A 16,013-nucleotide genomic window follows, 5' to 3' on the forward strand; every position below is an offset into this window, starting at 1 on the left:
TCCCCCCTAAACACCCCCCCCCCCCCCCCCCAACCCCACCCATTAAGAGGGATGTGGCTCTATTTATGGAGTTATGGGTGCTATTAGTGAATGAATATGAATTATTTTAATCGGACAATCGAGAGAGATTCATTTGATCTAAAAACGTTTGATGAACATTTGAGTGTCTTAACGATGTCAAAATTGAGCGATCTTGAGCTTATTAAATTCTTCTTGTCGAGACGCTCGATTCAACTAAAAACTTATCGGATTCGACATCTTTTTGACCTTTCAAATGTCTCTGAAAGCTTCCCAAATTAGTTTAATGGCTTTTTTTTTTTTTTTTTTTGTGAATCATCAGGGTACTAATGCCCCAAAAAAATGGGGACCCAAACTTAGATGGCCTGTGTAAATACATCAGTGATGCTTCACTCTCCTAAGAAAATTAATGGGCAGATGGTTCGGTGGATTCACCTGACGATGTTGATCGGGAATGAAGAACATCACTTGAGGGAAGTTTGACACATGAACTACGCCGTGTGAATGTTTAGAACAATGTAATCATCTTGTTGATTATTATTGTAATTGTTTTAGAGTTTTTTTTTTGCTCTAATGATACTCACTGTGACCTGAGATGAGTATACGTACTTAGCTACTCTTCTAATTAGAACTTCTGCGTTGTAAGAAGTTATTACATATAATTTGTATTTATGTACGGTTGATTGTTTTTAAGATATCCATTTTGTAGACTAAAATATAATTTTAGAATATTTCTTCAATTTGTATTTATTACGACACTATTTAGTACATAAAATTATTCTATATAATAATTGATAACCTTTATATATATGCATATCTAACACTTCAATTTGTTTCCTTAACCATAATTAATTTCGCCTATTTACATATCTAACCCTTAAATTAACTTCATTATATTTCGGCAACCCAATTCTTTCGTAGGATATTCTAAACAATATGAAAATATTCGTAAAACTTCAACATTTATGTGTTAGATATGTAAATACATAAAATTGTGTTCCATATGTGTTTTTATTCCTATACAAAAGTTGTTAGCACTTTGAGAGCTTATTGAAAATGTCAAAAATATGATTGTTATACTTTTCTTTTAAAAAATTTTACCAAACAGGGGCAATATGGTCTTTTTTCCATAACAGCTGCCCGACAACTTCAGCTGTTCTCACACAGCTGCAACAAACAGGTGCCCAGCTTCCCCATAACAGCTTCCCCGCAGCAGCTTCCTGGGGCAACGCAGCTGCAGCTGCGCCAAACAGAGCCTACATCAGGGATCGACTTTAAGCCTATATCTTTTTTCTTTAGTTATGCAAGCGCTTACTGGACATTTACTGGAGGACGTACCTTAGTGTATGCTTTTGACTGATGATGTCCTTCTTCTGGATAAGACTAGAGAAAGAGTTCAGGAAAAACTTGAATTGTGGGGGTCTACATTGGAATCTAAAGGCCCTCATTTGAGTAGAACTAAAACTGAATACATAAAATGTAATTTTAGTAGTAGCAGCTTTAGTGGAAGATTTGTAACTGTGGGTGATCAAATCATTAAAAGATGTGAACGCTTTAGCTACCTTGGGTCTATTGTTCAGAGGGATGGTGGTTTAGTTGGGGGTGTTATTAGTATAATTCAAGTTAGTTGGTTGAAATGGAGGAATGCTTCGGGCCTACTGTGTGAAAGGTGGCATAGGACTGGCAAGGAAGTGGCCTACAAGTAAAAAGCTGATGACAAAGAGCACACGGGCGACTAGGGGTGGGATTGTGAGCTTGTTACCGGTAATAAACTTGGCAATCATAGGTATTTGCATGGCGAGATATGTAATAGAGTGGCTGTAAGATCGACGGCTAGAACACAAAGGCCAACCAACAGGAGTGGTCGGTCGCATTAGCATCAATGTGGATGAAGAAATTGAAAGGTAGATCACTTAGTACATAGCTCACATAAGGAGTACCAACACGACCGGAAAATGGGCAGATGCACACGGGGTTTACTCTAGCAACAAGGCATCCACTTCAGTGAGGAGAGCAGCCTGCAGAGAGGTGGATATATAAGTCAAATGTAGGCTTATATTGGCAATAGGTGTTCAAAGACACAAAAGACTCTCACAGCAGAGGGTTAGTTATGTATGCTAGGATCGATGATCTTCAGTCGATAACATTAGATGGTGAGAACAAATCAGAGTACAAACACCCACAATCGATGGATGAGTTAACGAATCGTTTCCCTCACAATTCAATGTAGCCTAAAAACTCAAAATTCTATTTATTTAATTAAAATAATAATATTAATATTTAGTTAATTAAAATTTTGTAAAATAAATTGTATGGGTAAATTTAATCAAAATTTATTATTCTATTAATTTAAATAATATGAATTTAAGAGAGATTTATTTTCCAAAAAAAAATATTTGAATAAGATAGTATAGCAAACATAAATAATATTTAAATAAAAAAGAAATAAATAATGTAGCAATATGAATGAAGCGACAAAAAGGGGGGTCAACTACCCTTTTGTGAGGAGATGAAAGAGAAAGAGAAATTGAACAATTGCAGAGGGATCAGCAAGCACGCGATTAGAGCGTATGAGAACAAGATAAGCATAAGACGCTGGCTGTTCAACAGTGAAGGTTGGTGTTGTTCTTCTTTTCCCTCTTTAAGCTCATAGAAAAGTTTTTACTTTACTTTTTATTTATAATTTATAAATCCTAGACCTGACTTTTATTTTCTAAAAAACATTTTAAGGTTTTTGATATCCGAGTTAACCCCTAATAGATAAAATAAATATTATTACCGAAACCAAACAGACGTTTACAATCAAACACGCTTGAAAGAGAAATAACAACAAACACGACACAAACTCAAACTAGGCCTCGATCCATGGGTGGTGGAGGTCGGTTAAGCGGTCAGTGAGCGGAGGTAGGTAACAAAAATGGGTTGTGGTGGTTAGAATAACAAAAGGAGGGGTTGTAATTGCATTGGAAGCGAAGCGGAGGGCTGAGACAGCGCGAGGGCAGCAAGTGGGGTGGCAAGCAGAGCAGCGAGGCACAGTGGTAAAGGCTGGAACTGCCAAGAAACAGTAGGAAAACAACAGGTTTGTTGTTTTCTGATTGACAGCGGTGAAGGGGCGAAGCGAGGGATTGCATGACATAAAGGGTCGGTTGTCCAGGATGGTAGCAATGCACAATAAAGAGCTACAATGTGAAGATTGTGGTGAAAACAACAAATGAGTGTTGTTCAGGGTGGCCACAATGATGGAGGATGGTCGGGAGAAAGATGTGGAAGGAGAAAGAGAAAATAATCACCACCTCGGGAGAGAGATACCACTAGAACACCACTCAATCCCTTGGACACAACCTTGAAGGGAGAAGAACGGACGTCGATGGTTGTCCTAAACAAAACACACGAGATACTAACTTAAAACGCGAAGAAACACGCGAAGAAATAATATATATAATACTAGGATAACTAAGGAGTAGCATAATCTCCTGACAAATCAATCTTGTAGGCATTAACATTTCATAACACGCCTTGATAGAATAAATATGCATCATCTTTTCACACATCTTGAGCTGGAGTTGCATATAGATGTAGGTTCCTACAATGCAACTCTCAAATTCTTAAGTCTGAAACCTTCTTCCACATCTTGTAGTCAGTAGAATGTACCTGATAATCAAATATATGAGGAGAAATCAGCTTTGGAATGAAATTTGTGTCGAACTGTGCCACTCTTACTAGTAACCACTCAGGAAAAACCTCTTCTTCTTCACTGACAGAACACAGATCCCATTGAAGAATATTCTTCCCTATCAAGCTCCTAAGATAATTTTCAAAGCTTTGATTCATCCCTCATGCCTAGACATCTGATGTTGGGTACACTGTTGAGCTGAATCTAATATTAAAATAACTCCATATAATCTTTCAAAAGTTACTCAAAATCTTCTCATCTTTGAGGAGTTGGACCTCCCTCAATAAAGTCAACTCAAAAGATAGGCAATATATTTGAATAGTTTGAAATCTTCTTATATAATGTTGCTCTGTGTTCAATACCGACTTCTCAAATGACAATCCTACTAATGCTACTCCAAATGCCTGCAAAAATGCAATTCAACGCACCATATCCTCATACTTTGTATGAATGCCCATAACATTAGATTCACTACCTTCTAGAACTGTTATTGTCAACTCAGTTGAAATATCTCTTCTGGGTTCAGTTGAAATCGATGGCTCTCTTTCTCGTTGGCTGACAGTCGGTACGCCTCTTTTGTATCCTCACTCTCTGTCGTGTCTACCATGTCATTGTCCAGTTTTTCAATTACTTCATGATCAGTCGAGGAGATTGTTTTCCTTGTGCAATCTGATTCAATATGTCCAAATTTGTGGCGCTTGAAACACTTCTTGGCGGGGACAAATTTGAGAATGTTGGTTTTCTCTACCTACTTTCCACTCAAAAGTAGTGTCTTGTCAGGCGAGGTCGACTTAAATTTTTCCATGGGTATACACTGGTTGTAAGATATTAGGGTCGAATCCTAATTGTGAGAATCGATAGTTGTCTGGTGATGTAGTTTCTTCACTCTTGAAGCTGCGGTATGAACATCCGGTCTTTCGTGAATTGGTAGGTAGTGGCGCTTCATCTCTCATTTCATCTCGAACCAAGTAGTGATCTTGTCTTTTTTCTCATGTTGACCTAGGTACTCCTAATTTTGCCTAAAAAATAATGCACTTTTATTTAGCTTGCTGGAGGCTAGTTTCATCATTTGTTTGATGGGACCTCCTAACAGTCAAATGCACATTCTAAGGTTTAGAGTCACTCGATGAACTCGTTCGGATTCATGTGACCGTTGAAATATGGAAAATCAGCAAAATTTTGACTTCTCAGATATTTCATTCATATCATCAAGATAGAGGTGCTTCATCACTGGAATCTGCATGGTGAAAGAGATTTACTCCATTTCTTTGATCTAACAAGTTACAACTGCGGCTATGGGTGACCCATTCGAATTGCCTCCTCTTGAAGGTAGTAAGCCTCTATTGTAATTGGCGGGTTTCCCACTCTACATTCTCAATAAAAATCCCTTGGACACCTTTTCATGAATTTCTCATAAATGACATCATGTCATTTCCCCTTGATTAGGCATTTGGCGATTATCTCCTCGGCAACATCACTAGGTTTTGTGTGTGGGTAGGTGGAAGGTGGTGTGTAAGGGTGATGTAAAATGAGAAAGAAAAATTTTAGGTAGAGAAAGGGTTGGACATTAGTGGATGCTAGAAACCCTAGGATAGGACTCGGGTTAGGTTAACTCTAAAATACCAAATAATACTGGAATTAACCCAACAACAATAAGAAATCAAATAATATTACTGGAAGCAAACACACAGTTACAATCAAACACACTTAAAAGAGAAATTACAACAAACAAGACAAACTCATACCAGAGCTTGATTTTGCTGTCCCAACCACCCCCAACCCATTTTAGCCACCTAGCCCCACTCATAAATATTGCCTTTTAGAGTTTAACACTTGATGGATATAAAACCTAAAATCTTCCATCCAAACTAGGTAGACAAAACATAAAAAAATGACATTCTAAAACAACACTTTATATGCACTGCGAATTCCTTAAATTATTAGATAATACCAATAACCAAAATAATGGCATCCATAAATTCAAAGAATTACATACCTTGAAAACATGGGAAAGCTCACCACAAAATAAATAGCATAAAACAACGAACCAACTTTGTACATTGACGCCCGATCAACGAAGTCATAATAAGGAAACTGCAACATTAAGAGCAACGGGCGTCTTATAAAAGCTTTTGAAAGCAAGTAAAAAGAAATGGTAATTCTGATCAATTCAAACTTATAGCCATGTACAACGGAAAAAAAACAGAAAAAAGGTTTAAGAAATTTACTATCCTTTCAGTTTGAATAACGCCTACTCTGTTAACATCAGCAGAATTATCCTCATCCCAACAATTTGGGGTCAGCTTTATGAATCCTCAAATTCCATGAATTCCTATCAAGTGTAATTTGAGGTGTTGAACATATTCAATGCAAATCTTTTTTGAACAACTTGTATCCAACATTACCATTAATCTAACCACTTTTCCTCATAATGACTGAGAAAACCTCTCTACATGTCTTGAGCGTGTATTTTACACTCATTTGAGCATGTCCAAGCCATGTAAGTTTATTTCTCACCACGAACACTTGTTAAAAAGCATGAAACTCGCATTAAAAGAGAAATAAGCTCAAATTTGACTCAAGAATTGAAATCAATTTTGAGTTGATCTTGAGTTTGACTAGATGCAAATGCCATTTATATAATATATATATATATATATAACTTAAAATCAGCACTGCCCACCACTTTTATCTTCAAGATATATTATGCTAGAGAGTGAAACCAAAGGAATGCCAAGTTGGGTTAAATACACTAATAATTAAGCCCATATTCATCCCAAATTGATACTTTTACACCGTCACATTTTTTGCTAATTTGATGCAAGGCTAAATAATTGAAATCAAATTTGATTAGCAAACAAGTCAAACACAAACAAATTTATTGAGCTTGATATATAAACAAGCCGAACATGAAAAATAATATTTTTTTAACAAGTCAAGCCTGGGCTCGCTTAAGCTCGGCTTGTTTACACCACTAACAGTTGCATGCGTGACTAAGGTTGTCAAATTCTTGAACAGCTCGTGTTCGGCTCGTTTGCACGAACAAATTTTTTGTGTTCGAAATAAAAACAAGCCGAACACGAACAATAGAATTTTTTAACGGGCCGAACACGAGTTGAGCCCAGGCTCACTCGTGTTCGGCTCGTCTGCACCCCCACCAGGCTATAATACACTTACAAAGAGTAGAAAAGCTCCATACAAAATGCTAAGAGTTTTTTTCTGAATGGAAAAAGAAATTTCTAGACCGCCAGCTAATCCTATGTTCCAAAGATAATTGAGTCACTAATTATCATGAAAGTCAATCGAATCCATAAATTTTAATTAGGCAAGTATTCCTGATTTACATTGAGATTTCAAGAATATCATGAGCAGATATAACTAGCAGCTTAACCTGTATGGTGCATACGGCATATTTACTAAAAATTAAAAGCTGCGTTACATTTTTTACAAAGAAGTAAATATGTAGGCATAATATCTGTTAACAAGTTCAGTATAGTGCTTCAACATAATTGTTTCATCTTATATTTCATTGCTCGATAATTTTGAAATGATAGCTACACTAATAATGAGAATATTAATTGAAAGGGCCTAACCAGCCATAATCAAACTGCCAGATTAATGTCATAATACCTTAACTACTTCTGATACCACCGAAAGCACATTCTAGGGAGCTAACAAAATTAGTAAAGTCAACCATTCAAATTCAGCGAGCCAAATAAAATTTTCAATCATTAGGATTTTTCCATCTCTTTTTCTGTGAGGTTCTCCCTAATGGTTGCTCGGGTAGTTCAATCGTTGCAACAGAATGAGAGAATTCATGAGTACAGATTTCTTTAGGTTTGCCAGACTTCCTTGCTACTAAAACAAGTTTCCTCCTATTCTTCTGCATCATTTTTTGCTGCTTAAGCAAATCTTCGGTGATGAGACTGATCTTGCTGTTATTCTTACTTGAACTAAGCTTCTCATTTCCATTGGTTAGATAGCACTTTTCAAGCTCAAGAGCATGAAGAATAGCATCTACTCTGCTAGCATACTTCATTGAATTGGTTGTTCTCCTGCTCGGGCGAATAGCAGAAGCTTTGGCCTTCTCAATACAGTCATCATACTCCCCACAGCGAAATGCTTTAATACGCTTGGACTTTTCCAAATTATACCAGTCCCTGAAAGTAAGCAGCAAGAATAAATATTAAAATGCAATAAGGCTAGGAAAATACTCAGCATTATCTCGTAAAATATGATGGAATCAGTAAATTTCGTACTAGAAAAGCCATAAATTTAGCAACTGATTTAGCAAGTCAAATATTCACATTTAACTTGTTTGCTAAACCCTGCCGATCATTCATAACATAAGAGCAACTCACTCATTAGCGACAAAGAGAACTTTAGAATGCATGCCTTACAAGTTAATTCTACAAAGAGGTTGAAAGGCTTCCTTTTGTAGCATTATTTTTACAATTTTAAGTACAAAATTATCTTATCAAATTTTCATTATTATTAGAGTAGTTCTGAATGGGATAAATTCATCATGACAATCCCAGTTACTTGCGTACTATGACTGAAACTATTGTTCATGCATCAACAACAACAATAACAAAAAACCTTTATGCTTCTTTAGTAGGACTGCTACATGAACCATTTTTCTCCATTGTGTCCTATCGAGTGTCATATTTTCATATAATTCTAATAGATTAAGATAATGTTTTATACAATATGCCCAAGTCTTTTTAGGTCTACCACTGTCTTTCTTAACATTAGTTGAATCTAAAACATCCACTCTCCTAATCGGATCATCAAATAGTCGACGTTTAATATGACCAAACCATCTAAGACGACTATCTAATTTTTTCCGTCACTGGAGCTACACCAACCCTATCACGGATATATTCATTTCGCTTGTCTCTAAATGTAAAGCCACTCATCCACCTAATCATTCTCATCTTGGCAACAATTACTTTTATGCTTCTCTTTTTACAAGTCTCACCAACATCTTATAAAATTTTTCTTTCAATCTAAGGGTCTGCTTGGGGCAGCTGCAGCTTATCAATAAGCTTCCCCAGCGGGGAGTTGGCTAGCTGTCTATTTTCTGCAATATGAAAACAACTGTAAGACAACTGTTTCTAGACAAATGACTATTATGCCCTTGTGTAGTAGCGTTGTTTGTAATAGAACGGTTCTAGCCACATATTTTCCTAGCTGTTTATTTTCTGCGATATGAAAAAAACTGTGACAGTTGTTTCTAGACAAATGATCATTATGCCCTTGTGTAGTAATGTTGTTTGTAATAGAATGGTTCTAGCCACATATTTGATACATCCACTCTGCTAGCACAATTTCCAATGTTTACAACTATATTCATTTCAGGAAGCCAATTTTTAAATACAGTTGCCCAATTAGATAAAGTTGAAAGAGGAACAACAACAATAAAAGGGCTATGAATAAAAAAGAAAAAAATTATCAAAATTATAATTAGTATTATGACAATATTGATTTGTATTCACTCATAACCCCAAGTCTCAACCACCCAATTAATATGTATTCACATCAATGCCCAAGCCACAACCACCAAAGCCACAACCACCAAAAACTCCAAAGAACAATAAGAACAATCTAACATTAATGTCTAAGCCACACCCATAATAAATTTCTTTTTCTTTTTTTTGTTAGATCTTCATGCAAACCACCCAAATGATTCGTAGTCACATCAATGACCATGCCACATACAATATAAACCCTCACTCAAACATATCTAACATCATATTGTTGTCATACCCAGGCCACCTCCTCAAAAAAAAAAAAAAAATTCATGCAATTTACCAAACCAAAAATCGAGCCACTAAGAATTCAATCTAACATCTAGCATTCACATCCATACCACCGAACAACATTTACAAATCAAACATCACAAATCCAACGAACAAACATTCGCATCTGTAGAAGAAAAAGTGCTTACTGCTGAGGAACAAAGGAGGAAGAAGAACCGGGTAGCATGAGAAATGAGGGAGAAAAGGAGGAAGAGGAACCAATATGGGAGAAGAGGAAGAGGAGCAGATCGCAGCTCGCGACTTGCATTTTACCCTAAACGTGCGGCGTTGCTGATGCTCTGCCGCCCCAAACAGTAAAATCTTGAGGCGCCCGCCGCGCTGCTACCCTACCGCCACCCCAAAGGGGGCCTAAGTGGTACTTTTCTATCACACAATAGGCCCGAAGCAATCCTCCACTTCAATCAACCAACTTGACTTCTACTAATATCCCCATCTATATCACCATCACTTTGAACAATAGACCCGAGATATCTAAAGCGTTCCACACCTTTTAATAATTTGATCACCCATAATTACAATTCAATCACTAAAGCTACTACTACTAAAATTACATTTAATGTATTCAATTTTAGTTCTACTCAAACGAAGGCCTTTAGAATCCAATATAGACCTCCATAATTCAAGTATTTCCTAAGCTTTCTCTCTCGTCTTGACCACGAGAAGGATATCATCAGCAGAAAGCATATATCAAGGTACATCCTCCTGTAAATGCCCAGTAATAGCATCCATAACTAAAGCAAAAAGATATGGGCTTAAAGTCGATCCCTGTTGTAATCCAATAGAAAAAGGAAAATATTTGGTCAATCCTTCTTTTGTTCAAACATAAATAACAGCTCTAGTATACATATCTTTAAGCTCTTAAATATAAGTCATATCAACACCCTTCTTCTCAAGAACTCTCCAAAGGATATCTCTTGGAATCTTATCGTAAGCTTTTCTAAATCAATAAAAATCAAATATAAATCCTCCTTATTATCTCTGAACTTCTCCATCAAAACTTGCCCGACATAAATCAAAATTGATTATGAGAAATCTTTGTAATACATCTTAACGTATGTTCAATTACCCTCTCCCATAATTTTATAGTATGACACATCAACTTAATTACTCTATAATTTGCACACTCTTGTGCATCACCTTTATTCTTTAAAAATGGGGACCAAAATACTCTTCCTTCACTCCTCAGACATCTTTTTAGTTTTTAAAATAATATTAAAGATTTTCGTAAATCAAGAAACTCCCAAATCTCCTATATATTGCCACACTCAATTGAGATATCATAAGGTTCTACAGACTTTTCACTCATGGTTTTCTTTAAAGCCTCCTCAACTTCTGTTTTACTTCCCTCATCTGTAGTTGAACGAGTATTGCAGAACACACAGTTATCAGTATTAAAATGGCAACAGAGCTAACAAATGCGATGATGTTTATCAAATTCCCCTTTTATAGTTCGCTCATGAAGCAAGCATGGCTGCATTTGAAAAGATAATGTAAGAAGGACAAATAACAAATGATGTAAATCTTCTTACATTGTTCATTTTCCATGACGGAAAAGTATATGATGCTCCAAGTACCGTGAAAAAATAGTGAGTCCAGAAGTAGTTCCCAACATAGCTAAAAATAATAATCCAAAGATTTGCCTGTAAGAAGAAAAGAGTTAAAGAACAAATAAAGGTGAGTGTTGCTGGTATCAATGAAGCTTCCAAATAGCTCGAGAAAATAAAACATAGATAGAATCATGCGTTGCATTATTCTATGAAGAAATCTATTGTAAAGTTGCATTATTTACAAAGAAAACAATCCCACAAAGAATACATGGTTTTTAGCTATCAAGCTGAAATTTTCTCTATAAACACAAAAATTTTGTATCACGTTATAAATTGATACCGGAGTTAACCTAAAAACTCAATAGGAAAAGTAAATTTTTATTACACGAAAGAACATGACTGATCAAAACCTTGAAACCGAATACAAATATGAAAGAACACGAATAACCTGCTAGGCGTGCGGCAAGACAGTCAGTGGAACAGCAACAAGGTGGCTTAGGAAAGGTGGCTGCAGGTTAGAGAGGTACCGGAAGGGCAGACACAACAAGAAAAAGGCGCAGGGAGAGAGTGATTGTGAATAGTGTAGGAATGGAGGCAGCAACAAGGGAGAGTGCAATAGAGGAGGCGACCGCCTTGGAGCAGTGTAGGGGGAGCGGCGACAACATTGAATAGTGTAGGAATGAAGGCAGCAACAAGGGAGAGTGCAGGAGAGGAGGCAGCCGCCTTGAAGCAGTGTAAGGGGAGCAGCGCAACATTGAATAGTGCAGGAGGGATGACGATAAGCAGGCTAGAGGGGGAAAGGGAAGCGAAATCGATGAGATAAACACCACCTTGGAATAAGATACAACTGGAGCGCCACTTATCCTCGAATATAACGCTAACAAAGAAGAAAATATTGGCGGCACGAAAGGTGAAAGCAAAAATGCCCTAAAACACAAAAAATAATATATAAATACTACTATGGTAGCTAGCGTGGGGCCCCCTCAATTAGGCGACCCTGTGGAGGAGCGATTGTGCAGTCCTCTCCTCCCTTAGGATGAATCGGTTAACATGAAACATCACCCAGTTCGGCAGTTGGGTTTATCGCGTCCCATGTCCTGTGTGGGGGATGCACTGAAGTCAGTCCCACATCTCTAGTGGGATCCAACGTCTCGTGAGAGAGATACACCCGCGATAGTCTCTAGGGATTGAGAGAGCTTCGACCTCATTCATCAAAGCTTTTATCAGCATGTTGAAAGTATTGGGGTTGTTGTAATCTCCACGACAACTACGGTCCGAGAAACGCCTAGATCCCACTGGCGACTGTACTGTTCCCCAAAGCAACTGAGGGTTTTTCTCCACTTGCGAGCAAACATCCATATCGATCCAATCATCTATAGGGTACCTTACTAAGCTAAATCAAGATTCTGTGCCAAGTGCATTATGTTGAATTCTCCAAATACAACCAAAGTTGGTTCAACCCGAATTGAGATGAGGATAATATGAATCTCTCTAAGTGGCGGCGGCTAGGGTGGGAAGTTGGTGAACATAATGTCCTGAAACTCTCCATGTATTGATTGTCCTATGTTTGATATCGGACCTTCTCTCTCGTGGTCCTCTATCATCACCAAGATTGATCCTCTCGATACCTCTCTATTGGCAAGGGTATCTCTAATCTCAAACTCTGCATAATGTAGAAGGGTTATGTGTGTGCTATCTTTGGTGAATGAGCAGGTGCTCTTATACCCATCATATTGAGTTTTGTGATCATACTACCATGATCTCCCCAGCAAAAGATTATAGGCATTCATGGGCACCACATCACACCAAACTTGATCCTGCATTTGACTTCCAATCCAAAACTTCACGAGACAACTCTTGTTAATATTGATCATGTTCTCCATTTTGAACCATGTCAGAGAGTATGTGGTTGAGAATGTCTCTGAGTCGTCTCAACTTATCCACCATCAGTACTAACGCTACAATCTTGCTGCTACTTCCATTGATGATGATGATGCATATATTTCCATTCATGGTGCAAAGAGTGTAGAATAGATTGTGTCAATGCCATTGTTGCTCCTTCAACGCCTTAGTCTGAAGGACTTGCTGAACCACAAGTATCTCGCCCTCTTCTGGTGGCAGTTGATGCTCACCCTTTTCTTCAGTTGCTTCCTTGTCGCTAACTTTCTCCACAACATCCTGCTCAATAAAAAAACCAACTAGACTCATCAAGCAACTGGAGATGGAAAGGTGTCTATTTAGGACTATCGTCAAAGCATAATCTAACACACTCCTGACCGATATTAGCTGATTAACACAACGGTTAATGATTTACATTATATTATTATCTAAGGTGGAAAGGTGTCTACTCGCCCCTAGTCAATATTCTACTGTTGGCACAATAATTAAAAATCTAATTATCACAATTATCTAATGTGATAGAAAAATATTTATGTGTGAGATACATTGACGTCCACTGCTTATACCATAAGAGATGAACTCCTCTTAACACATAGATACAAGTATTCATATATACACTATTTCAATCTTCATAAAATACATTCTTTCTTATGAGAGAATTGTCTTCATCTACTAATGAATAAATATATTTTAATTGGAATCAAAATGACATGTAATAATATAATAATTTTATAAGTGAATCAATATGCAATTGTTTTACGCACGTCTCTTAACATGCATATTTCTAAAGGTCATGCAATAATGTGATAATTTTCTAGAAAAACTAATATGCAACAATTTATGCAGCAGTGTTAACATGTATACTTTCTCTGACGTGCAACTAATTATCATACATATTTTTCTTGTATAATAACATGAAGAATTCATTGCAAATTAAATTTAACTAAATTAGAGCATAAATGGAATCAAACATACATTAAAAAATAATAAAAATTACTGAAATTTAAAAATATAATCACTCACCTTGATTTTTACTTGATTATCCTAGTAACTCCTTATCTTTATATCTTTTAGGACCAATGCACTTTGGTCTTAATAGATGTTATAATTTAATAACGTTTAACTAACCAAACAAAACTTTTATAATTACAACATCAAATCATTACCTTCCATGTCGTCAACTTTCCTAGATCCAATCCAAATTTTTTGTGCTCTCATATTTTTCAAATTCTGATTTTAAATTCCTAAACAATAATTAATACTAGTCAATTAAACATGTAGAATAAAAATAACATAATAAAACCCTAACCTTCGTAAAAGCATTCGGTTTTGGCCCTTACCCACACGAAGTTCCTCCCACACAAAGTCTTCTTCTTGCACAATAAAACTCACGCAGCTCTTTTACTTGATCCCAAACCCGAGGGCTCTATTCTTTCTTCTTCCCTAGCACGGTTCTCTTACTTCTTCACGCGAAGTTAAACGGTGTTACTCCTACACGAGACACTCAGCTTGCTTCTTCCTTCACGTGAGACGTCTCCCTCTAGGCCTAGGCACACGCAGAAAACTTTTACCTCTCCACCTTTGCACAGGACGCGTGAGCGCAGCTCGATTCTCCCTCTTTCGTGCGCAGTTTCTTCCTCTCGCAAGCAGCGCTTCACTGCTTATTTCGCAAGCAGCGCTTCACTGCCCACCCCGCACGCCGTGTTGTTGACACGTCTTCTCCGATGCTCCTCTTTCTCCTACACACACGACACCCTCGACGCCATCTTCCCGCAAGGAACGTCGAGCCTCCCGCAAGCAGCGCTTCGCTGCCCATCCTGCACGCCGTGTTGTGGACACGTCTTCTCCGACGCTCCTCTTTCTCCTACAGACACGACACCCTTGACGCCATGTTCCCGCAAGGAACGTCGAGCCTCTGGCATGAGTAACACATGATCCCCCCACCCCACACTCCCCCCCACCCGTCCGGAGACCGAATCTAATATTTTCTCCATAGACTAATTGGTATTTTTTGTTTAATTAAAACTGAAATACACACGTATTACATAAAGAAATAAAATTTCAAGCTCCACATATACAATTCGCTTGATAGCTCATGCACGTCCTGTAGTAACCAATTAAAAAAATTATTAAATTAAAATTAAATTTTCTATGCCATTTGAAGAAGACGCGATGCTTTCAGGGAATCAAAACCAAGAATTTAACCTCTCGTTTTCTCTCATTCACAGACGGGAAGAATCAGGATTGAGAATGAGAACATATCACATCCGGACTCCGGAAGCAAATTTGCGTCCGGGGTTCAGTGGAAAATTGACACGTGGTAAGTGGGCCCCACCGCAATATACTGATTTGATGAGTGAGTTTTAGAGGGGTGGGAACCACTTGACACGTGACACACTCTCTCTGGACTCCGAACGCAAATATAATATTTTTTCAAAAATATCAGCCACAAAAAATTGCATTAAGCATTGTCATAAATACTGCAATCTAATCTGTAAAATATGTTTGCAAAGAATTCCCAGATGTGCACTGCTCATACAAAATTCCAACAATGAAAAACAGGGGCTGTGGCATTTTTAAGAACGCTGAGATAAAGATGCATCTAATAATCATATTACTAGAAAAGAGAAGCAAGCCACTTGAAATTAGGACCTATGAGATTAATACATTTTCATCCTTCTAATAGCTTATGCTTGTTAAGACAAATAGGATTAATCATTTAAAGAAACTTCAGCAAGTTAGGTGACATTACCTTTACCCAGTATCGATTACTCAAGCATCTGCTGCTATCCACCTTCATAAAAAATGCAACAAAGAAAGAAGGAATGAGAACATTTATACCCTAAAGGTAGCAGATTAACGACCACTGCAAGTTATAAATGATTTATGAGTTACAAACTAAAAGTACAATACATATTCGAATCAAAAAGATAAAAGAAAAAGAAAATTACAAGAATAATTTCCATAGTAATCTTCAGATATAAGTCATTATAAGTTTGCTTCTAACAAATTCTTACTCAGCCTTTGATCATTTTTTCCATCATTTCTCAGAAT

The 16,013-nt window shown here is 37.2% G+C and overlaps 1 protein-coding gene across 1 annotated transcript in view; it reads right to left on the reverse strand.

Moving 5' to 3' along the window:
- Window positions 1-16,013, reverse strand: part of LOC110028193 (cycloeucalenol cycloisomerase-like) — a 45,259-nt gene that overhangs the window by 2,626 nt on the left and 26,620 nt on the right. Inside the window, exons 4-6 of the mRNA XM_020729939.1 lie at window positions 15,712-15,753; window positions 11,043-11,153; window positions 5,688-5,785 (exon numbers count right to left, since the gene is read on the reverse strand). Coding sequence (XP_020585598.1) covers window positions 5,688-5,785; window positions 11,043-11,153; window positions 15,712-15,753 — 251 coding nt within the window. The remainder of the gene's footprint in view (window positions 1-5,687; window positions 5,786-11,042; window positions 11,154-15,711; window positions 15,754-16,013) is intronic.

Source organism: Phalaenopsis equestris, unplaced genomic scaffold (assembly GCF_001263595.1).
Source record: "Phalaenopsis equestris unplaced genomic scaffold, ASM126359v1 Scaffold000503, whole genome shotgun sequence".
NCBI classification, from domain to species: Eukaryota; Viridiplantae; Streptophyta; class Magnoliopsida; order Asparagales; family Orchidaceae; genus Phalaenopsis; species Phalaenopsis equestris.